Raw genomic sequence first — 23,338 nt, 5'->3', positions numbered from 1 at the left:
AAAGGGGATGTTCTCTCTGTGGGGCAGGGAGAGCGTGTAAGGTGGAGAGAGTGGCATGTCTGGGCTCTTGTGCAGGGAGGAGGCATCTGATCACTGAAAGATCAGGTGTGGCCCGAGTGTGGTGAGCTCTGGGGTGGCACTGGAGGGCGTGAAGCAACTGAAAGTGAAGTTAGAGCAGTAGGGGTGGGGTGACGGTGCAGGCTGATGGACTATGGGTTGAGTGGCTATATTCAAAGGTATTAGGAAGCTGCTGAAGGACTCTAGCCAGGGAGTAGGGCAGCTGGGAGGCAGAATGGACCAGAGTCCCTAGGATGACACAGGATGACTCATGGGTTTCTGGCTTGAGTAATAGGATGGATGCTAGTGCCATTTATTCAGTCTAGGGAGGAGCCAGGAAAATCAAGTTTCTTGATTTTGGCCATATGAGGTTTGAGACGTCTGGGCATATTCGAGTCAAGTAAATGATCAAAAATGAGAGTCGAGCATGTTGGGAGGTGCGGCTCTCTGTCGTTTGGCATCCTTCTTGGTAAAAAGGAAAGTGAAAGAGAAAATCACTCAGTTGTGTCCAATTCTTTGCGACCCCATGAACGATATAGTCCATGGAATTCTCCAGGCCAGAATACTGGAGTGGGTAGCCTTTCCCTTCTCCAGGGGATCTTCCCAACCCAGGGACTGAACCCAGGTCTCCTGTATTGCATTCTTTACCAACTGGGCCACCAGAGAAATCCAGGGAGGTGCTATTCTAGGCTTCTGAGGCAGCCAAGACTAGAGGGAGCAAGTCACATGACCAGGGGCAGGCGCAGGAAGGGCAGGGGGGATGGCTCATGCAAAGGCCCTGTGGCAGGGTGTGCCCTGCGTGTCTGAGGAATATAGAGGAGGCCCTGAGCGAGGGGGAGAATGACCAGAGGTGAGCAGTCCCCCGGAGGTCAGCACTGCAGGGCCCTGGAAGTTGTGTGGTGGGGTTTGGATTATATTCTGGGTGAGATGGAAAGCCATTGGACAGTTTGGATAAGTAATTTAACGCGTTCTAATTAACATTTTAAAAGGCTTCCTCCGGCTATTGTGTAGAGAATAGGCTACAGGAAGAGTGGGTGGAAACGGAGGTAATTAGGAAGCTATTACAATATCCAGAGAGAGCAGTGAAAGCGGCAGGAGCTGCAGGGTTCTGGTCTGACGGGAAGGCCTATAGGATTTGCCATGGGGGTGGGTGCTGGGTGTGAGAGAGGGGACTCAGGGATGATGCCAAAGATTTAGTAACTGCAGAGTCAGGGCCTCCCAGGTAGCGCTAGTGGTAAAGAACCCACCTGCCAATGCAGGAGACATAAGACTCGGGTTCGATCTCTGGGTCAGGAAGATCCCCTGGAGGAGGAAATGGCAGCCCAGTCCAGTATTCTTGCCTGGAGAATTCCAAGGACAGAGAGGAGTCTGGCAGGCTCTGGTCCATGGGGTCTTAGAGTTGGACATTACTGAGCAACTAACACTTTCACTTTCTCCTTGGACAGAGGAGCCTGGTGGGCTACAGTCCATGGGATAGCAAAGAGTTGGACACAACTGAAGTGACTTAGCACGCTCAGCTGCTGAGTCAGGGGGATGTCTGCACACCCAGAGAATTTCCCAAGGCCAGGAAGATGAAGAGGAAACAAAGGAGGCCCAGAATGAGGAATTAAAGAAGCAGGGGTGGGGTGGGGTGGGATGGGGTGGGGTGGGGGTGGGGAGAACACCGAGTGCCGTTCAGGGCCAGGTGGCCAAGGACATCAGTGACCTTGGTAAGGGAATGCCTGATGGGGTAGTGAGGAGGAGGCCAGAAGCCCCCACCTTTTGAAGACTTTCACTGTTGGGAGAGTGGAGAGGTTTTAGAACCAAGGAGCTATTACTGCCTGTGTACATGGGACGTGACAGATCTGGTGGGCGGGTGCACTGATGATGCAGGAGAGGGGCAGCGGACGGCAGGAAGCCCGAGAAGGTAGGAGGGACCTGGGGCAGGGCCAAGTGGTCACCCGGGCCGGAGTGAGGCTGGGAGTCAAGTCAGCAGGGAGTTCCCACTCCTGTCTCCATCATCTGCTTCCCCGACTCGCCCCGAGCTGGGGCATGCTCGTCCCGCTTGGGCCTCCCACCAGCTCCCAGGCCCCCAGGCCCCTGCCCTGTGGAGCCTCTGGGGGGCTCTGCCCGCTTCTCTAGCCCACCTCAGCCTCCCTCTCCGGGCGTGTGTCTCACTGGCCGGCTTGTACCCTTCATCAGAGAACTGCAGTGCAGACTGTTTCTGGAACACCATCTGGTACTCGACTGGACTCTGCCCCTCGGGAGGCGGACATTCGTTCCATCTTCCAGGCCCTGAGAGCCTGGGTGGCCTGCCACTGGGTCCCAGAGCCTCCATTAGGTGATTGGCCACGAGGCTTGGGGAGCTGGGGACTGCCTGAGCACCTGGCCGTCCACTTTTCCAGAGCTGTGTCCTGTGAGGGTGAGGGGGCACACAAGCGCCCATTATTGGGCACTTATTTGGTGAAGAAGGCTTGGTGTGCAGGCCTGTGTCCTGGGAGCGCGTGAAGAGCCGGGTGTCCCAGGAGCGGGAATCTGTCACCTCCAGGGTTAAGGGCAGGCAGGAAAGCGAACTGATGGTGGACCTGAGCTCACTCCCTCCCCCTAGGCCTGAGGCTTCACCAGCTTCCAGAAAATACGGCCCAGTTGGGGAGAGAAGCTGAGCTCTCATCTCATGTTGGAAGAGTGCAGATGACGTGTCACTGCCTTGGGAGGTGGGATTTGGGGATGGGGGTCCCTGAGAAAAATGGGGTTTCGGCATGGCAATGGCGTGACTTCTATTCCTGACCTCAGTTTGCCTCGGGGGCAACACACCTTCACACCTGTTTCTAGAATCAAGGAAATGGGAATAGGCTTCTTTCCAACCAGTTCCCAGTCGATTTTGTTGTTTTTTATTTTGGCCACAGAACGTGCCATGTGAGATCTTAGTTCCCTGCACTGGAAGCACAAATTCGGAACCGTGGGCTCTCAGGCAATTCCCTCCCAGGCGACTTTTACTATTTATTCACTGTACCAGGTCTTAGTTGTGGCCTGTGGAGCCTAGTCAGGATCGAACCCAGGCCCCCTGCATTGGAAGTGTGCAGTCTTAGCCAGTGGACCACCAGGGAAGTCCCCCTCCCAGCTGACTGTGAGTGTAGTTAGTGGCCACACTGTGCGGCGGGGACGAGCGAGGCTGGACGGATCCCATGTCACAATGAGGCGCGGAGGCCCAAGGATTGCTCGTTGGTAAGAAATCACCAGTTTATTGAATGAAAAACCCAACATCCTCTCGGTCCCTCCCACCCTGCCCCTCTCTCCGGCTGAGTGAGCAGCACAGCCTTGGAGACACTCTGGACAGCAGGGCTGCGCCGGGGGAAGGGCTGGAGGAGTTTGGGGGAGGTATGGAGAATGAGAAAAACACTTTCCAAAATGAAGTTCTGTGCAAAAACTTCTAGAAGGGGTGAGAGGGCCATGAAGCTCTGGAGGCGAGCCACTGGTGGGCTGCGGCCGGAGCTCCGCCCCATGTGCCTCAGGTCTCCAGGAAGGCCAAGGGCGATGGTGGGGGCTGAGGAGGGGGGCAGGTGCCCGAGGCCGCAGAGGGGGAGGCCTGGCTGGGAGGAAGGGGCCTGCCCAGGCCAAGGGCCCAGGTGAAGAGGGGAGGACAGAGCAGGGAAAGAAGACCGGCGGACACGGGGTGCAGGGAGCGGAAGGGACTGGGCCGCAGACGTGTCGGCAGGGTCTGCCTTCCACCTCTCTGGGTCCGGAGGCAGGGCTGGGGAGGAAAGTCCTCAACAGGGGGAGATCCAAGGACGGGGACCAGCCCCCAGGCGAGTCACACTAAACCACTGAGAGACTGGTGGTGCAGAGAACCAAAGAACTGCTCAGGGACACATGTGACACCTCCAGGGGACCCGGCGTGGGGGAACCATGCATGGGTGAGACCATGAAGGCTCCAGCACCCCAGAGACCCACACATCACAGCAGCAACTCTGTCTTGGGGTGGCCTTGTCACTCCCACAGCAGTGGGAAGTGGCCTTGGCGCTGGGCGTCCCCAGGGGGAGGCCGGCGGTGTGGTGTCTGGCAGCTGAGCTTTAGAAGATGGGATCCTGGGGATGGCAGGAGGAGGCTGGAATGCCGGCCGTGGGCCAAGACCCCAAGTTTCCTAATTCCAGGAAGAGAACTGGTGCCATGTGGAGAAAGAGGCTGGAGTCAGGTGAGGTGAGGGGAGGCCTGGAGGACTCGATTCCAGGGACCGGGGTGGGCGCCGAAAGGCACAGTCAACATGCCTCGGGCCAGGAGCCAAGAGGGAAGGAAAGGAGGGAGGGAGGAGGGGCTGCCCAGGACTGGGCCCGAGCAGTGGCGGGGAATGGTGGCCCCGGTGGGTGGCAGTGTCCTGCAAGACCGGGCCAGGGAGATGCAGGCCCTGGGGCCAGGAAGGGGGACACTGGGCCCGGGGCCTGCTCGCCTCCCCCTGCCCGCAGGCGGTGAGGCTGGTGGCAGTGCCAGGAGGGGGCGTGGCTGGGAGACGGTGCCCTCAGGTGGCCTTGCTGCCACTGAACAGTCCCACTGGAAAGTGCTTGACGTGGGTGGGCCACTGGGCTGCCAGCTGGAAGAACTTGATGTCGCTCCACTCGACCCCGTCGATGGACACTGGGGGTGACAGGGGAGGCGTGGGGATGACCAGGGCTGCCTGGGAGGGCCGCAGCCTTCCTGCCACCACCCCCCCCAACCCCCACGCCCGCACCTCTCAGCATGGTCTGCTGCTGCTTAGCAGAGCAGATGAGGCGGCTGATGCCCTCGATGACCTGGCTTTTAGAATCCACCTCCTTTTCTCGAGGCTTCTTGCTCAGGAAGATGGTGGGAACTGGAAAGCAAGTGGGAACCACGTCACCGCCCTTGGAAAGACGGCTGCGCTCTCCCCCACCCACTGCCCCCTTTCCCTGGGAAGGGCGGTGGTGATTCCAAGAAAGCAGACTCCCTACTCCCTCCAGCCCCGCCTGTCTGTCTCTGGGGCTATGTCTCAGGATCTCCAAGCTCCTGCCCTTCTCTCTGGGCCTTGGTATCGTCACTGAGTAATCAGAACCTGGGGCCAGATGCGCTCAGAGTCCCTTCCGGCTCAAACGTTCTGAAAGCCTGTGGGTAGGGGGCCAGCTGCCCTGTCAGGCACCTCTGTCCACCCACTCAGGTGCCTGCGTGGCACTGTGTCTCTGTGGCTGGCGGTGAGGCTACATAGAATCTTAGCCCTGGGCCACCCTCGGCTGGTCTCTGAGTGCCATGTGGGGTTCCAGCTGGGGGCCTGGCACAGGGCCTGCCCGCCCTCCCAGGGCACCTTTGGGGGCAGAGGCATGAATACAAAGGCCCAGCTGCTTTGGATGCGCCCAGAGGAGGAAGGCGGGGCCCAACAGAGAAGGAAGCCCTTTCCTGACATCTGGGAGGCAGCAAGCACCCCAGAGTCACCCCGCCTGCTCCAGCGGGTGCAGAGCCAGCTGTGGGGGTTCACCATGGGAACTGACATTGGTGAGCACTACCCCCCACTCCCCCTGGGTGTGGGGGCTCCTGCCTCAACTCCTCAGAGTGCAGGATCCCTCCCCCCGCTGGTGCTGAAGCTGTCCCCCTCCCCCCACCCAAGGGCTCTTGTCCCCTGAATTCTCAAAAACCACACCTTTTGTTCAGGAAGGCTTGGGTAGCCTCCAAGGGTTGGGGGTTGGGAGCCATGGCGCAGGGACAACCTCGAGTCACACCACCCATCCCTGAGGGCACTGGCCAGGAAGCCTCCCTTGTTCAGGGCAGCGCAAACTGCCTCAGCAGGCAGGGACCAGTGACTCCCTGGGGACCCCGATTTCCTTTGTGACAGAAGGAATGGCTCTGTCCCCTGGGGGACCCCATGACACAGGTGCTTGCTGCCTCCACGCTCATCCGGAGTCTCTCTCCCAGAAGTGGACCCTGTCCTGACCCCGAGAGAGGGACGGGGAGGCCTGGAGGCCCTGGTCGCCCCCAGCCTCAAGGGTCACTTGCCTTTCTTGTTCTTCTCTTTGGTGACCACGGTCATGGCCATGGTGCCGGAGAGCTGGGCCTCCCCGCCGTGGGGCAGGCGGGAGACCTGCACTGATCGGAAGACGCTCTTGAGGGTGTTCTTGGAGCTGGCGTCCCTCTTGTCACCTTCCCTCCTCCGCTCCCCAGGGTGGCCCAGCCAGTAGTCCACCTGGAGGCCAATCACGTCCCCATACGGGCTGCTGGGGCTCCTGGAGAGGGGCGGTAACGGGGAGGGGGCTCAGTGCCTACCAAGCGCGGACGGGGCGGGAGGGTCTGGGGGAGGCGCCAGCCAAGTGGCTCCAGGGTCCCTCCAGCCTCACAGAACAGGCTGGGGGGGAGTGGGGAGTCAGGCTGACCTGAGGACATGGCCAGGAGAGGGTGAGGCCCCAAGTGCCCACAGGGGAGCCTAGGAAGAATCGCCCAGGCAGGAGGGAAGCAGAGAACAAGGAAGCTCTATGAGGGAAGAAAAATGTGTGCACGCGCACACACACACACACACACACACAAGGACACGTGTGCGTGAGCACGTGTGCAAACATGTGCACACACACGACCCCCAGCAGGCAGAACCCCCCGCTGAGGGTGGGAGAGACTAACTGGGGCAGAGGCGGGCACCAGGCGGCTGCAGAGCCTCCGGGGGCGAGCAGCCGACCTGTGGCTTTCTCTCTCGTTTATGGCACTTCTAGCTCAGGGATAATTTTAGCTCCAAGGAGAAAAAGAGCTGATGTTTTCTTGAAAGGAGGCGTCAGACACAATAGGTACAGGCTACACAAATCATCTGATGTTTCTTTCTGCCTGGATTCAGCGGTTCCATTAAAACACAAGCTTAAACCAGATGGGAAAGGAGGTCGGGATCAGGCGGGTCCCCAGGCCCCAGGGAGCCTGGACTTCGAGGTCACTGCGTGACCTGCTGGTGAGATTCCCTCCTCTTCCTGCACTTTTGCAAGTCAGTGGCAGACCCCCGAATGGGAGCGAAGAGGGGAGACAGGGCGAGTGAGGTTGAGGGCTGGGGTCCGGGCTCCAATCCGAGACACTTAGGACTCTTTGGGGACCATGGCACTGTTGCTGGGGGTTCTGGCAAAGCCACCGGCCAGTGCCTACCCTCTCTGCTGCTCACAAAGCATTCCCAGGAGACCAGGAGGGAGCAGAGGAAGAGGCAGGAGCGCCTCTGGCTCTTCTCTGCTGCCCCCTCCCCTGCCTGGGGCTGCCCTGACCCCGCATCCCACCCCCTCCCCTGCCCCAATCAGCTCCCCCAGAGGCCTCCTTGACCACCCCATCTAAACTCTGGACATTTCAGATCCTAAAGGGATTCCCTCGCCACTTCCTAGCCACCGCTCCCTACTCGGTCACAGCACTCTCTCCATGGCTTTGGCCTTGCTGGGGCCTAGGAGCCCAGGGTCTGACCTGCCCGCATCACTGGCCACGGGGGCCCTTGGGTGACGGACACACTGGGTGCCCGGAAGGAGGCCATGCCTCCTTGGGCCAGGCACTGACAGTGAGGCTCTTATTTCCACCTCACAGCAAAACCCCGTGGCTACGTCACCTTTACTTTCATGGGGTGGAGCCGAGTAGCTTGCCCAAGTGACTGCGATTCTTTGCTCAAACTAGTCAGGCTCCTGAACCTCCTTCTGGGCCTCAGAAAATCCAGTCCTCACAAGAACCCCCCAACCCCACATTTCTGACCACCCTGCGGCTCTGATCGGGGCTCCTCACCCTCCACCCCCTCAGGAGTGTCTTCATGAGACTTCTGGCAGGGCAGTTTAGCCGGAATTGGAATCCCCCGGACCCCCAAAGTTCCTCTTAGTACTTTTACTGCCTCTGCCCCTGTCCTGCTCCCGCTCCACCCAGAGTCCTGGCTCCTGCTGCAGAGTCCGCCGCAGGGGCGCCCCCACCCAGAGTCCCGGCTCCTGCTGCAGAGTCTGCCGCGGGGGTGCCCCCACCCAGGGTTAGGGTTAGGGTTAGCTGCTGCTGCAGAGTCCGCCGTGGGGGCCCCACCCAGAGTCCCAGCTCCTGCTGCAGAGTCCGCTGTGGGGGTGCCTCCACCCACGGCAGCTGTTCCCACCTTCAAGAGAGTCGCTCTCGCTTTGACGAGTGTCACTGAGTGGTTTGTTCTTTAACACAAACACACACACGGTGGACGCAACTGTGTGGACATCATGCAAGTCCAAGTGTCTGACGCCCAGGCCCACACTCCCTCTCCCGTACCGGGCAGTCCTACCCCCAGTACGTGCAGCAGCTGACAGGCTAGAAGGGCCTCAGTGCCCCGGGTTTCATCCGCCCTTACACCCGGGAGGCAGACAGGACAGACGGGAGCAAGCTGTGTGATGACCGGCTTGGCCAGTGACCTGACTCCCCCCGCTGACCTTCTGGGGCCGCGGTCACTGTCCTACATGCTGGGGCAGCGGGGAACGAGTCAGGCGCTACCCCAATGCGATGGAGACGTGTGGAGGGACAGACGGGAATGGACCACAGCCTTACCCCATGACGGCCAGGGCGCTGCTCATGGACGGGGAGGAAGGAGGGGTGGCTGTGGCGTCTCGGCTCAGGCCCGAGCTGGAGGGCGGCGACGTGGAGGGCACAGTCAGGTTGACCACGGGTGCGTCGTCACCATCGCCTGTGGGGGCACACACACGGTCGGCCAGAGGAAGCCGCCCTGACCGGTGTTGGCTGCAGCCTGCTCCGCCACCGCCCTGGGGCTCGAGCCCTGCCTTGGCCTGGGACTCCCTCGTCTTCACCCTTTGGCTTCCTGACTAGGGAGCAGGCGGGCGGGATGCACCATCCTCGCCTGGTAGAGGCCAAGGGGACCCAGGCTCACCTGTTGTGGAAGGAGAGTCTTCGACCAGACCCACTTTCACCACCTGTGAGGGAGAAGACACCCTGCGTTAGGTTCGCCCACCCAAGCCAGACACCTTCAGGTCAGCTGGACCTGGCAGCCACAACCGCACTGTTTGATCGCAGGCTTCGAAACGCTGCTAATTCTGAGCAGCTGGGATCGTCAGGAGAGGCGAGCAAACCCAACTGCAAACAGTGAGTCGGGGACACGGGAGACCTGTAGCTCTTCTCTGGGGACGTGGGCAAGGCCACCGGTGGGGGGGGGGCAGGAACCCCTTTTGTATCCTGATCTCATTTCTTCTGAGATCACTTGGGCAGGAGGTCATCTTCTCGGGTCAGAGAGAAGGGAGCACCGGGAGAAAACCTCGGCAGATGGGAGTGGGGTGCCGGTGGGGGCGCGAACACACTGGAACAGGAATCTGGAGGAACGCCAACTAGCAGGGGTGATCCCAGGGACGCCGGACCCCAAGCCCAGCCCTAGGCAGTGATACTGATGCAGTTCCCCAGAGAAAATTCTGGGAAGGGCAGAGGGGGCCCTCCAGTGGCCAGCAAAGGGTACAGCTAGAGACAGACCTGGATGTCAGGGCAGGGGCCTGTGGTCAAGCAGGGCTGGGGGGGTCATGGAAGCTGGGCCCCAGGGACGGCAGGGAGCGGGGGCCACACACACACGGTGGTTCCCTTGAAGGTGATAAGAGCACAGTGCTGCCACTCCGTGGAATCTGCTCCTGACTCTACACATCCTGATTTTAATTCCTGGAAAGTGGCACACTGGTATTCCAAACTTCCTGGACACGAGTCCTCTCTCCTTGTTCCTCTGGTTGCTGCACGAGGCTGCCAGCTCCTTTGTTTGCTTGTTTCAATTTTTAATTTTTTCTTTCTGTTTTGCTGCAAGGCCAGAATGGCAGTGACCCCACAGCTCCACACAGATGTGGGTCAGACTGCCAGCCCAGGCTGCACATCACGGCCTGGGCCCTCCGATGTGGCCATGGGACCAGCCCCAGTGGCTGATGGGGACTGACTGGACCAGGCAGATGGGAGCCTTGACAAGGATCCATCCACCCAGGCTCAGGCATTTCCCAGGATCGCTTGAGGCTTACAGGATCTGGGATGAGCAGAGAGCAGGGATGGGGGCCGCTGACCCCTCACCTGCATGAGCCTCTTCCTCCCTAGAGGCAGGGAGGGACCCTCCCCCTCCCTCGGCGAGGCTGCAGGAAAACATACCAGCTGATGTGGAAGAGAAACTCGGACGCCTCAGAAAGGGAGATCTGAGTTCTCTGCCAGAGAGAGAACTTCTGTGTTGTGCTTCGGCCCCAGTGGGGGAGGGGCGTCAGCTGTCCCCTCTAGGCTCCCTCTCTCGGTCAGTCTCGGCCCTGGGGCCCAGCAGCTGCCAATGCAACCTGGGCCGGATCACCTGACGCCAAGGACACCCAAGAGATCTTTCCTTTGTCTTCAGAACCCACTCATGCAAAGATTGTCCCCTGACCAAACAGGAGGGGAGACAGCCCCTTCCTCTCCGTGTCCCCAACTCTGAAGACAGAGCTACTCATGTCTCAGACCCCCCTCCTCGGAACAGCTTTGCTTTCTTTTCCTTGGAGCTGGAGAACCAGCGCCCTGGATATCACCGCCCAGGACCCCAGAACCACAGTAACAACATGTGGTACCTGTGGTGACACAGGGCCAGCCCCCAAAGGGGAAAGGACTCCGAAAGGAGCAGCTTGGGGCCTGTCCCAGCCCATGGCTTCCTCTCCCCGGACTGCTGACCCTCGGGGCTCCTGTCGGGGGCCTGTCCTGGGCCCTGCAGGGTGGTTAGCGTGTCCCTGGCCCCACCCACAGATGCCAGTTCCACCTCCACTCCCAGCCGTGCCCATCCCTACTCCCAGCTCTGAGAGCCAAACGTGTCCCCAGATCAGACACTGCCAGATTTCTCCTGGGAACAAAATCGCCCCTGGATAAGACCTGCTATCTAGATGAGTCTCTTGTGTATGAAGTCAAAGTCAGTCATGTTGGACTGTGTGCAGTGGACTATAGCCTGCCAGGATCCTCTGTCCATGGGGTTCTCCAGGCAAGAACACTAGAGTGGGCTGCCATTCTTTTCTCTAGAGGATCTTCGCGACCCAGGGATTGAACTCAGGTCTCCTGCACTGCAGGCAGACTCTTTACCATCTGAGCCATCAGGAAAGCCCTTTGTGTGTGTGTGTGCGTGCGCGCGCATGCACGCGTGTGCATGTGGAGGCCAGGTGGGTGGGTGGGGTACAGAGGAGAGGGGGGTTCGTACTCACGCCAATGAAGGGGATGAACTTCTGATACGAGTCTTCATCAGGGCTGTGAGGAGAGAAAGGAGAGCTTTACAGCTGGTGGGAGAGACCGTGTGGAGAGCTGGGGACTGAAGCTTTCCACGCTTTACTGAGGCTTTAAGGGAGCCCAGACACCACCTGCCATCTTCCCTCTGCCCTCAGGATGGCACAAGGAGCCTCCAAAAGGAAGCAAAAGCCCCGATTGTGCACGCTCTACCCCATGCCCCAACGTCTGTACTGAGGGGGTGTCCACAGGGGTTGGGGGGAGGCTGGGGTTGGGGGAGGCCCAGGCAGAGAAGGGAAGGCACGGCCTCTCATACCCTCTTGGGTTCCTATGAGGGAAATGTGGTGGGGAGGAGGAGGGTGTGAAAAAGCAAAAAAACCTAAGATTTATCTAGCCCACACAAGCTGTTTCCAAGAGTCCACCCCGGGTCCACTCACAACTTGTGCCTGCAGGTGAGCATGGCCTCCGCCACGGGCAGCTGGAGTGTCACGGCCGCCCCATTGACATACTGCATCACGCGCCCCACCACATCCAGTTGCTCTGCGGAGAAGCCGAGACATGGGCTGACTTACTTCAGCAGGCGACCCCGAGAACCCTCTTTGAGAGGCCCCCTGCTGAGTCCCACCAGAAGACCCCAGGAGCTGAGGCAGAGAAAGGGCTCTAAAGACCCACTGGTTTGAACCTAAGGAATTTTTTAAACAACGTTCATTTGTTTATTTGGGTGTGTTGGGGCTTAGCCGTGGTGTACGGGTTTAGTTGACCTGTGGCACAGGGGACCTCAGTTTCCCGACCAGGGTTCGAACCCATGTCTCCTGAATTGGAAGGCAGATTCTTAACCTCTGGACCACCAGGGAAATCCCAGGAATTTTTTTTTTTAAGATATTTTCTTTGATGTGAACTATAAAGTCTTTACTGAATTTGTTACCATATTGCTTCTGTTCTGTGTTTTAGTTTTAGATCCCCTCGATGCATGCAGGATCTTAGCTCCCCAACCAGGGACTGAACCCACACCCCCTGCACTGGAGGGTGAAATCTTAACCACAGGACCACCAGGGAAGTCCCCTGAATCTAAGGAATCGTGTAGCAAAGAGCTGTCCTCCCATCTGACCCATGCTCCCTTGCCCCCAACCTGCTCCTTTCCAGGCTCAGCTGGCTCCTGCTTCTATCTCTGCTCTGATCAGCCCTGGAACCACCTGCCGCCCCCGCCCCCATCACTTCCTGCCCAGCCTGTGAGAGCACTGACCACCTCGGCCTCACTGGGCCCAAGCTCACTCCTGTCCCTGCCGCCTCTGCTCTGTACTTCAGGAAAAGACACGGTTGGTGGCGTGTTATTCATTTATCAATAGACGCTCGGCAGCTGCTCTCCGCTTCCACATTTGATCTCCACAACCAGATACTTCCTGACACCACCCCCTCGGCCTCCTTATTTCTAAATGTGCAGAGACCAAACACATCCAGCGTGGAAGTGCTGCACTTACGGGGCCTCCTTTTAATAAAATGCTGGAAAAATGAACAGGCCGCGGGAAGGAGAAGCAGCACACTCCCGCCCCTGCATGCAGCTGAGCCCAGCTCCGTGTCTTGTCCCCCACGAGGGGCCAGTACCTGACACCGGGGGCTCCGAGCGGCTGAACAGATCTCTCCAGCCAGGGTCAAGGAAGGTGCTGCTGTACCTGCTGTCGACGGAGCCCAGGTATTTGGCCACCGGGTGAGAACCTGGGAGACAGAGACCAGAGAAGGTGAGCTGGTGAGGAGGGGGCCTTCAGTCTCCCCGACTGGCCCTTCCCAGGACCCAACGCCGCCCGCCTCTTCAAGGGTGGGCTCTGCTACACCCTCACCGAGGGGAATGATGAGAAAGCGCATGTAGCCCAGCCAGTCGGAGGTCTTGCTGGCCAGCGACTTGACGAAGAAGCGGAGGATGGAGCTCAGGTAGCTCTGGCCGCCCACCGCCGCCACCTTCACCGGCCTCGGCATGGAGGAGTTACAGTTGCAGCTGGGAGCGAGGGGTCGGGGGAGGACAGGGCCACGTCAGGGGGTCATATCCTGCTCAGAGGAAGCCTCCCCCCAGCTCTGACTTCACTTGACCTCAACAGCCCCCAGAGGAAAAACAAACCAGAGAACAAAATCACACAGAGAGAGGCAACACACCACAGTGCTTCTGCAAAAAGAGAGAAATTCAGGGTCAGAGAGGCCAGGGGACTGTCTAGAAGGCAGGCAGAACCGGTTGAGGCTAATGGGAAGACGAGTTGGCAGTGCCCTCTGGTCACAGGCGGGCATGAGCCCAAGACGTCTGAGGCTCTTCCCACGGCAGGTCCTGAGAGGGAGGGCCCCGGCTCTGGGTAGGCAGGGGGCAGGAGGAGAAAGTCTTGTAGAACCCCGTCTCTGCCCGGCCTTCTCCGTCATGGGTTTAGGAAGAGGATGAGACAGGTCAAAGGCGGAAGGAGACCAGGGGGGATGCTGGCGGGCAGGAAGGTGACGTCTTCATCCCGACCCTCTGGGGCCAGCAGGGACAGCAGAGCACCTAGGCCTGACGCCGCCCGACCAACTGTGAGTTCCGGGTCTCATGAGCCAGGGGGCCCTCTCAGAGCTCGGAAATGAGGGTGGGAGGATGAGGCGGGAGGGGACCCCAAAGGGCAGGAGAGGAGCCGGACTTACTAGCGCTGGATGCGGGTGAGCAGGGCGGACAGCACGGCCTGGACCTCCACCGCGGAGCATGTGCACACGACGGGCTTCCGCTGGTCTTGCAGCAGCTCCGCCACGTACTGCAGGGGGCGGGGGTGGGGGGCCACACAGGTGAGGCTGTGCAGCAGGGACACCGCCTCCCACAGGCCACGAGGGCGGCAAGGCCCAGGCCGGGCCCACTGTCCGTCCTTCAGACCACAGCCGGCCGAGGTCAGGCTCGGACTGCCAGTCGGGAGAAGGTGGGGCCAGCCCCCAGGGAGACGGGATCAGGAGGAAACGTGGGAAGGGGCCCAGGACATGCACGATTCTACACTGCCTCTGCAGCCCACATGCTGGGTGGATGGCGGGACCGGGCGGGGCTGGGCTGCTGTTGCTCCGCCCCTCCTGAAAACCAGGGCACCACTGGTGTCTCTGCTTTTTTAGAGATAAGGAAACTGAGGTACAGAAAATTGGTGACTTAAGGCCCCTCAGGATGGAAAATGACGGGACTGGGACCAGAGCCAGAACCGTGGGCTTAGGTCAGGGTAGGAGGAACCGGAAAAGAAGGGGGTCATTTCGGATTTCCCCGTGCCCTGGCTTTCAGATTCACACCCAGGGAGTCTCTTTTTCCCCAGCATCCCTCCTTCCTGGCCCCGTGACCCTGGGTGCTGTACCTGGCCCTGCCAATCAGCAGTGTTGACGAGGATGACGTTCTCCGGGAGGGCCGCGTCCGACACCAGGATCTGGTTCAGCTGGTCATAGACCACCTTTCTGGGAATCTGCAGGGATAGATGTGTCTGTTGATCCCCAGGGAGCTTGGTGGGTGGGGTGGGGTGACTTGTGGTCCAGGGTATAGAGAAGAGCTACCAGGAACCTACGTAGGAGACCCAGTGTCCCACCAGCCAGAGCACAGCAGACTGGAGCGGGATGAGAACACTTGAAGCCAGGCCTCAGGGCCCAGGCTGGTGCCCCAGGAACATGGCGGCTGTTCTGCCAAGGCAGGAAGGGCCCCAAAGGGGAATGAAGCAGGGGCAGTGGGAGGGGAGGAAGGAGCGGAGAGCAGGTGCTCACAGGATGGAAAGGAGGGCAGCGGGGAGAGATAATGAGAGTGTGCCATGTGGGGAGCCCTCCGACTCAGGGAACAAAGGTATTTCAGGAACAGTGATTAACAAGAAGGACAATACCTCGCCCCAGGCACCGGGCTATTCTAGTCCTGGGCTCATTTGCAGCTGCAGAGCGTTAGCTCTGTAAGCCACACGGACACAAACCCCCCTCCCAAAGGTATTTATCAGGAGAACAAGCGGGCCCACCACTAACTCCAGGAGCACAGGAGCTGGGCGAGGCCCGTCAGGGAGAATCCTTCCCTGGGAGACTGGCCTTCAGAGAGCATACGACCCCAAGGGCCAGTTCCTTCTGGGTGCCTACTCCAGCCACTCTGAGATCTGGCACTCAGAAGTTTAATGTTGCCATGTCAGCTTCAAATCATTGTAACTAGCCCACAGCGATGCTAAGGGCATCAGAGTACAGGGCAGACCTTCCGACCTTCCGGGAGAGCTGATGTCCCCTATTCAATCGTCCTGCAATTCCTCAGCAGGAGCAGATAACAAACATGCTGGACTTCTCCCTTTAGGCCTCTCTTTACTCAGAGCAATCAAATACACCCCCTTCTTCTCCACCCGACCTCCCAAGGAGATGACGGAACAGAGCCGGGGGTCCGGGGCCCCTGGTGGGTGGGTACCTGCGTGCTATGGCCCAGGTCTGGGGACCGCTCGCTGTCGGAGCTGTTGGTCCTCTCGCTCAGCGGCTTGGAGAGTTGCCGCTCCCTCAGGGGGGTGCTCCTCTTCTGCCGGGGGGTGTGCACTCCTTCCACTTTGCTGCCACAGACATGGAAGGAGGCGGTTAAACGGGCCCCCTTTCTGAGGCCACTCTCGCCGTGCTCCCCTCCTTTCACCCGATGCCTCAGGAGCTTCTTCCCACCCCGAGTACCTGGGGGAGGCGGAGCCCTGCAGGTCCGTTTTGCTGGACTTCATGGGAGTTTTCACTTTCTCGGGCACAACCAGACTCGTGCTCACGTCTCCGAACATGTCCTGGTCAGTGATTTCCTGCCACAGAGCAAAGGAAACCGCGAGGGTGACCCTCTCCGTGATCACGAGAGCCAGGTGGCTCCTGTTTGGGCCGTCAGCACCATGGGCCATCAGCCCCCCGCGCTCTTTTCCAGGAAACACATGGCTCTAAAACTCCTGCCCCCCTCCCGACAACTGTTTAATTCAGCTGAGGGTGCCCACCGTGCTGGGCACTGTCGCCTGCTATCCGACCTGATCCCTACATTTATGAACCATCAGCCTGCAAACCTGGGCTGATGATCTGGCTTCTCTAGGAGGGAAGGAGAGCCTTTTACTCAGGAAGTGACGTGATGGGAATTTCATTTTTGAAACGCCTGCTATGGAGTATGGACCAAAGAGGGGAACAGTGGAGGCTGGGCTACTTGGACTTCGGGTGAACCACAGTCCTCTTGAACCCAGCCTAAGGTTCTGCTGGACAACAGATCTGTAACACAGTATTCTTTACTATGGGAGATGTGAGCCGGAAAGAATTCCTCCTTTCAGCTGGCAACTCCCACCGGGAGGCTGAGGTATAGCACACCCCCGGCTGTATCCGGTCAAGTTCTCTGCTCCCTTCTCCCAGCTGGGGCTGGCCTCCAGCCGCATGTAGGCTGAGCTTGGGCCCAGGCCGTCCGTGTACTTTGGCTGGCTTTCCTCCCGATGGGGCACCACGGTGTTCTCGTTTTGGCACTGTCAGTGCTCAGCACTGTGTGTGTGTGTCTGTGTGTGATTTCAATCTGCGTGAAACCACACTGGGTGCCCCAAGCGATCCATCCCATGCACCCCTGAGTAGCCCCAACATCTCTCAGTGGGAGGAGATGACCAGTAGGTAACTACTTGGAGAGCTGATGCTGTGGACTCTCCGGCCATTGTAAAAACAACACTGGAGAAAGGGATGGTTTTTCAGGGAGATACTGCTCATCGTCCCCCAGGAGTAAATGAGGGGGTGGGGGCGTCCCCTGATGGCTCAGTGGTAAAGAACTGCCTGTCAATGCAGGAGACACAGGTTTGCTCCCTGATTTGAGAATGTCGCACGTGCCGAGGAGTGACTCAGCCTGTGCGCCACAACTACTGAAGCCCTAAAGCCGTGCTCCCCGAAAGGAGGAGCCACCGCAAGGAGGAGCCTGTGCAGCGTAACCAGAGTAGCCCTGGCTTGCTGTAACAGAAAAGTCCATGCAGAAATGAAGACACAGCACAGCCAAAAGTGAATAAATCAATACATAAACACTGAAAAAAAAAAAAGTACATGAGAGTGACAGATAGTGAGAAAGTACCCAAACCAGCATTTGCTCAGACCTAATGAAAGAAAGGAATGGGGACATTTCTGGTTTGCTAGTTTGGGCACCAACCTGATACTCCACAGGTAAAGATTTCGGGAGGAAGAGAATGCAGGACCTTCCTACAGATTTAGGTGAAAGTTTCACGATGGTCCTGAGGGTCTTTTTGCCTCTATTTCTAAAGGCACCCAAAACTGTTTTCGGCAGCTGGAAACAGGAGACAGAACCATACATACCAGAGTGTCTGCTTCAGTCAAGCTGTCATCTTGATTTTTAATCCGAGCAGATTTGACTTTTTCTAGCGCAGCCAATTCCATCTGCAAAAATTATAATAATTAGTCATCACCAATCCAAATAACCACCACTCTAACTTGCTCCCTAAGTCCCTTGGAAATTTAAAATACTTTCACTTAATCTGAAGACCTCATGACATCTTTCATAACATCTTTGGGACTTTCACCTTAACAAGGAGCATTTTTTTGTGTGAAAAATCGAGCTTTAGAAGGTCAGTTATTCTGTGATCATTAAATCAGTAACATGGTGAGACGCTGAACCCAGAAATTCTGATTCTCAAAAGATGCTCTCAGGGAAGAGAGGCCCAGCCTTCAGATGGCTTGGCTGTGGGATCTGCCAGTCTTGACTCTGGGATTTGGTGAACACCCCTGCCCAGGAGGGGCACACGGGGCCACTTCTGCTGTCAGCGGTGCTGAGAAGAAAGGGGACGCTCAGCGTTCAGGTCTTTGGTTTCAAGACTAAAGACATCCATGGGGGCCAAATGCGTTTGGCTTGGTGGAAACATCTAGAAAACCCTCAAACAGAATATTCTAAGCCATTTAGGTGTGAAATAATTTTTCCTTTGTCCTCAACTCTTATTAACAGGTCTCATAAATATTAAAAATGTACTTTGCGAATGCAGATAAAGAACCAGATTTTTCACGCTTGCAAATGCTGCTTCTGGCTGTGCAGACCCCAGTGTCAGAATCCCGAGCAGCTGTGGAGTGTGAGTCTCAGCTGTGGGCAAGGCACTGGCCTCAGCGGGCCTCTGGTTCTTCTGGGGAACCAGGGAATCAGAAGGGATTGAAGATGTCCCACACTTCCTTCCAGTGACCTTTCTCTGAGTAATGGGGACATTTTTCCAAGGAGCTAATAGCCCTATGAATTGTGTATCTTACATGAAAATGGGTCTCTGGTTCTTCTGGGGAACCAGGGAATCAGAAAGGATCGAAGGTAGCCCACTTCCTCCCAATGACCCAAAGTCCTTTCTCTGAGTAGAGCACAGAGAAAAAGCCTAAAGAAACTCATGGGGGTCACTTCGCAAACTAACGAACAATGATCACACAAGTCAGCCCATGTCACACGCTAAGCCAGGCTTTCTCCACCTGGGACCGCTGGCATCTGCGGAGGGCCCTTCGCTACTCTGGGGCGTCCTGCGCAGGATCTGAGCTGCAGTCCCGCCTCCACCCACTAATTACCCCTGCTGTGAGAACCAAAAAAAAAAATTCCCTGGGAGGCAAAACCACCCTTGGTTGAGGACCACTGTTCTGAGCTGTCTGTAAAATCAACCCAAGGCACTTTAGCCAGACCCCATGGCCCCAGAGTGAGAGACAGTTTGGTTCAGAGCCACGCACGGCAGGCTGCCTCCTGTCTGCACAGCTAGCTCATTTACACACTGCCTATTGGGATAACCGATGTTAACGGTCTACAGTCACAGAAAACTCTCGGTCGGACTTGAGACTGGAGATGACTTCACTCAGTGTGGGATCTCAGCATGACAAGCGACTTAAACACATTTGAGAGAGGATGGAGGAGGGGAGTAACACCGCCCTGCTCGAAGGTTCTCGGGCAGCAGCCCTGTGGTCAAGCCCTCTGACAACAGAGCAGCGTCAGAGCGCTCTAACCCAGTCTAGAGTTGGGGGCACCGGCCGGCTATGCACTGACTCTTCTGGATGTTCCGGTCGGTCCTGCCAGGAGTAAGCTCCTGACTCCAAGTTCCTCTTTCTGCTCCTATAAATACTTTAGGCTTTTCTCGCCCCAGCAGCGCAGCCGCTGTGTTGTCTCACTGTGTGGCGCCGAGACAGCTGTGGCAGCCTGAGGTGCGGTGCCCGCACTCCTGTGCGTGTGGGGGGCTAGAGTGGGGTGGTACTTTAGGCTCTCACTTTTACCAGCTGCTGGTCTCCAGCACCGTTACAGTGCCATGCAATTTGCAACTTTTAGCAGCAGGTGGTCCTGGCAGAGCGTCTCCATCTCTTTGGCCACCCCAGCTGAAGCGCTGTCAGGGCCCATTGTTATCAGCTTCAAGGACCAGATCATCTGCTCAAGTCTTGGGAAAACTCACAACTGTAATAATTTGTGTTGGCAGAAATCCCTTCTGGTTCTAGTGATCAACTGAACTCTCTGAAACTTGGGGAACAAAAGGGAAGGTTATGGAAAAAGAAACAAATGAAGGCTACAAAACCAGGGAGAGAGGACAGAAGCTGGGTGTCGAGTGCTCGCCTGCCTCCGGCGCACCAGCCCCGTGCGTTTCCCCTCGAACATCTCGAAGCTTGCTGTGTGAAGAGCACAGCCTCGCTCTGTAGTTCCCAAAGTGCCTTTCATACTAAAGGATTCCAAAGTTCCACACCCACATCAAGACATATGGGGCTCTTCAAAATAGAAATATCACAGAGAACCAGCAAAGTCTGAAATTTGGCCAAAAGAATCAGAATTTGAAGGACTCACTAAAAAGACAACTGGAGTCTATCAATTTCAGGAGTCCGGAACTGGAATGGCTCTCGGGGCCCAGAGTAACAGTGGCAACGCTGCTTACCGTACTGCCGCTGCCCCTGCTGTAAACCAACCCAAGCACCAATCAAGCGCCACAATGGAGGTTTTAGCTGCCCTCTCCCACTGGAGCTTCACTCTGCCTTGCAAGGCATGTCCTTTTTACATGCAACTTGTGGACGAGGACATGAAGCCTTGGTAACTACCCACAACAGTCAGTGAAGTAATGAGAGTCAAGATTCAGACTCAGAAGACCGACTCCAGAGTTTGTGCTCTCAGCCCAACCCTGCCCCAAAGCAATGTTCTGCCTGAAGAGGGGTCCTTAGGCCATCACACTGTCAAGACTGATACTCCACTGATTTCTGAGCTAACTGGGCTCCTGTGCTGACACCTTTTGTTCAATTGCTCACTCATGTCTGGCTCTTTGCGGCCCCATGGACTGCAGTTTGCCAAGCCTCCCTGTCCTTCACCATTTCCCGGAGTTTGCTCAAACCTTTTTCCCTTCTCCTCCTGCCTTCAATCTTTCCCAGCAGCTTCACTTTACAAATACAGCGCCTGAGGCCCAGACCATCAATTGATTTTTCTCTTTAAATTCTGTAAGTCATGCAACTGAGACTAAAAGCAGAGTCTACAAATTGCATCAACCCAGAGACAACTTCATTAAGACAGTTTCCCTTACTGGTTGACTGACAATGATCCCTAACATTTCTTGAGTGTTTGCATATGTTAGGCATCAGGCTTTATGCTCTGGGGTGCTATCTCACTTCATTTGCTTGCACTGTGTCACAGGAGGGCCCTTGTTCTGCATTCCTAGGATGCCTGGAGTCAGTCTCCCCCTGGCCAGGCCCCAGGTTTCTCTCTGGAAGAGTTCGCCCCTTTTATTTACACTTGCAGTGGACTCTGGCCCCCGAAGCCAGTGATCCGTCCACGTGGACAGTGAGGACTCAGCAGGGCCCCTCAGTAGCCCCGCCAGAAAAAGCAGCTACAAGGACATCCTGAATAGAAGCAGCAGCCGTGTGAGGCCTCCTTCGCGCCAGATCACAGGAACCTGAGCTGGAAAGGCTGAGAGCGCGGGGTCTGCAAGGGTCAGGCCTGAGGTTTCTCCGCGGAGGGATTCTCGGCGGCGCCTGCCAGGGTCCATCCCACGTTTGCTCGCTAAGGCCACGTGGTGCCGCTGTTCTAAGGCTCGACCACACGTGCTGCGCCTTCAGCGGGAAGACGGATAAGGCGGACGACAGCGCCACCTGGTGGCAGCAGGCAGTCAGGCCGTCTCTGAGCCGACGGTTCGCAGACGCCCGGGAATGGACGGGGGTGGGGGCGAATGGAGGGCCTCACCTGTTTCAGGACGTTTCCTCACGGGTTCATACCTATTTGCTGGGTGAGTTTTGTATTTTCTTTGTTAAAGCAGCAAGAGCAGGAGGACTTAAAGGATTCAGTTTCTTTGAGCTACAGAGAAGACACTCGGCTTTCAGCTGCAAACCAAAGACCCTACTAAAATGGGGCCATCGGCTGTAAACGAGGGCAAGGAGAGCTTCCAAGGGCCTGAGGCGGGTGCAGCATCAAGACGGGCTCCTGCCCTTCTGCTCCATGGCCTTCCCAGGGAGGGGCAGGGAGTGGTCTGGGGTGAGGCTGGACTCTGGGGGTGCTCTGGCTCCCTCTGGCTCACCAGGCCAAATGGAAACCTGCCCACTGAATTCTCCATTCTGAGAGGGCGCTGCCCACTTCCTCAGCAAAGCGCACGTAATTTCTCCTGAACAGACCCTGGGGGCTTCCTGCCCCATGCCTTCCCCACCAGGAAGCAGAGTTGCTACCCTTGGCCGGATGCCACACTCCCAGCTACTGCGTGAGGGGTGCTGAGGGGAGGTGTCAAGGCACCGCGTGCTTTGGAGGGAAGGCTCCAGGTCACGGCGGGAAGAAACCAAAACAGACATCTGCCCGGCCACAGTAGTGCCCTCAGAGCACTAAGCGCCCAGCAGGACTGAGATGACAACCGAGGCTGAAAAAAGATGAGATCACTCGCAGGTCCCAAATGAGCGGGGAGCAGAGGACCCAGTGTTACCCCAACTCCCCCAGCCCCGCTCTGCATGGCCGCCCACCCTTCGTCGTGCAGGAGACCCCGTGTTAAGCCCACTCCCTGGCCCCGTGCGCCCACCGCCCTCGGCCGTGCTCACAGGGCTGGTCGTATCTTTGCCGAGGCTGCCCTTGCTGTTGAGGCTGCCAATCTCCGTCTGGGAGCTGGACTGTGACATCCCCTCAAAGAAGGGCCTGTGGGCAGCAAAGAAGTACAGTGAGGGTCAGTCAGGGGCCGCCAGGCCCCAGAATAGCAGCTTGTGGTCAGCCGGGGAGAGCTGGTGTTCTAGAAAGATTGAAAACCTGGGCTTCGAGGATGTCAGGAGGAAGACACAGCAGAGGCTGGACAAGGGGGTGTCTGGACTGAAGGACTTGAGAGAGTTCTATGGGGGCTTTTGTCAGTTAAACAACGACCTTTATCCTGAGGGCTGGAGGTTCATCAGGGTGAGAAGCCAAGATCCCCTGCTCATGGGGGTAGGGGGGAGGCTCTGGAGACGGTGCGGCCTCGGGAGGCTGGGGTGGGGGCCTCACCTGAGCTTGGGCTTCGGCGTGCTGAGGACGCTCTCTGTCTCCTCCATCTCGGGGCCGCTGTCGCTGGGGTTGTACATCTCCAGGCTGTCGTACAGCTCGTCCAAGTCTTCTTCCACTTCTCGAATCTGCTCCCGGGACACATGTTCCAGCCCAAAGCCCACCTGTGGGGGAAGACAAAACCTCTGAGCTGGGGGCTACCCCTGTTCACAACATGGAGACGGGCAACTTGTTCCCACGGCCACCCTGCACAGTCCCCTCGGGGGACTAGCCATAGCTTCACCCTCCTCAGGGTGGTCCTGGTGGCCCTTCTGTGATCTGACCCTGACAGCAGGACGTGGTGAGGCCAGGGTCCCCCCTCAGTGCCTCCCTGGCACTCCCCACCAGGACCCAGCATCAGGAAGAGGAGCGAGAGCGAGACCATGCTTTTCCCGAGGGATGGCTGGAGAAGACTCGGAAGCCTGGGACCCTGCTCCTGCTGCCCTGCCCTCGAGTCCGCAGGGAACAAGTCCGCAGTCTCAGTCCACTAAGGAGAGAGCCTGTGAGGACCGGCTCCGGCCTGCGAGAGCCGGGGGTTGGGGGGAAAACTGCTTCTCTAGTGGCCAGTTCCTGACGCCAGGGAGGACGCTCCCACCTCAGGTTGCTCCTCACGATGTTCCCCGCGGGGCAGGAGGGACCAATGAACAACACCCCACACCGGAGGCCCGGAGTTACCCCACGGCGGGGAGCACGGGAGGCCCGGGGTTACCCCACGGCGGGGAGCAC

The 23,338-nt window shown here is 57.9% G+C and overlaps 1 protein-coding gene across 1 annotated transcript in view; it reads right to left on the bottom strand.

Annotated features, from left to right (window-relative positions):
* Positions 1 to 3,251: 3,251 nt before the first annotated feature.
* PACS1 (phosphofurin acidic cluster sorting protein 1) overlaps positions 3,252 to 23,338 on the bottom strand; it is a 150,359-nt gene continuing 130,272 nt past the window's right edge. The window contains exons 9-24 of the mRNA XM_040256346.1: positions 22,577 to 22,737; positions 22,147 to 22,240; positions 17,452 to 17,532; positions 15,823 to 15,938; positions 15,575 to 15,710; positions 14,511 to 14,615; positions 13,831 to 13,937; positions 13,014 to 13,168; positions 12,781 to 12,891; positions 11,616 to 11,718; positions 11,160 to 11,202; positions 8,864 to 8,906; positions 8,527 to 8,662; positions 6,031 to 6,257; positions 4,760 to 4,879; positions 3,252 to 4,665 (exon numbers count right to left, since the gene is read on the bottom strand). Coding sequence (XP_040112280.1) covers positions 4,550 to 4,665; positions 4,760 to 4,879; positions 6,031 to 6,257; positions 8,527 to 8,662; positions 8,864 to 8,906; positions 11,160 to 11,202; positions 11,616 to 11,718; positions 12,781 to 12,891; positions 13,014 to 13,168; positions 13,831 to 13,937; positions 14,511 to 14,615; positions 15,575 to 15,710; positions 15,823 to 15,938; positions 17,452 to 17,532; positions 22,147 to 22,240; positions 22,577 to 22,737 — 1,854 coding nt within the window. The 3' untranslated portion in view covers positions 3,252 to 4,549. The remainder of the gene's footprint in view (positions 4,666 to 4,759; positions 4,880 to 6,030; positions 6,258 to 8,526; positions 8,663 to 8,863; positions 8,907 to 11,159; positions 11,203 to 11,615; positions 11,719 to 12,780; positions 12,892 to 13,013; positions 13,169 to 13,830; positions 13,938 to 14,510; positions 14,616 to 15,574; positions 15,711 to 15,822; positions 15,939 to 17,451; positions 17,533 to 22,146; positions 22,241 to 22,576; positions 22,738 to 23,338) is intronic.

This window comes from Oryx dammah, unplaced genomic scaffold, assembly GCF_014754425.2.
Source record: "Oryx dammah isolate SB20612 unplaced genomic scaffold, SCBI_Odam_1.1 HiC_scaffold_15, whole genome shotgun sequence".
Classification (NCBI taxonomy): domain Eukaryota; kingdom Metazoa; phylum Chordata; class Mammalia; order Artiodactyla; family Bovidae; genus Oryx; species Oryx dammah.
The sequence above is the reverse complement of the archived record's forward strand: the minus strand, read 5'-3'. Positions and strand labels throughout refer to the sequence as shown.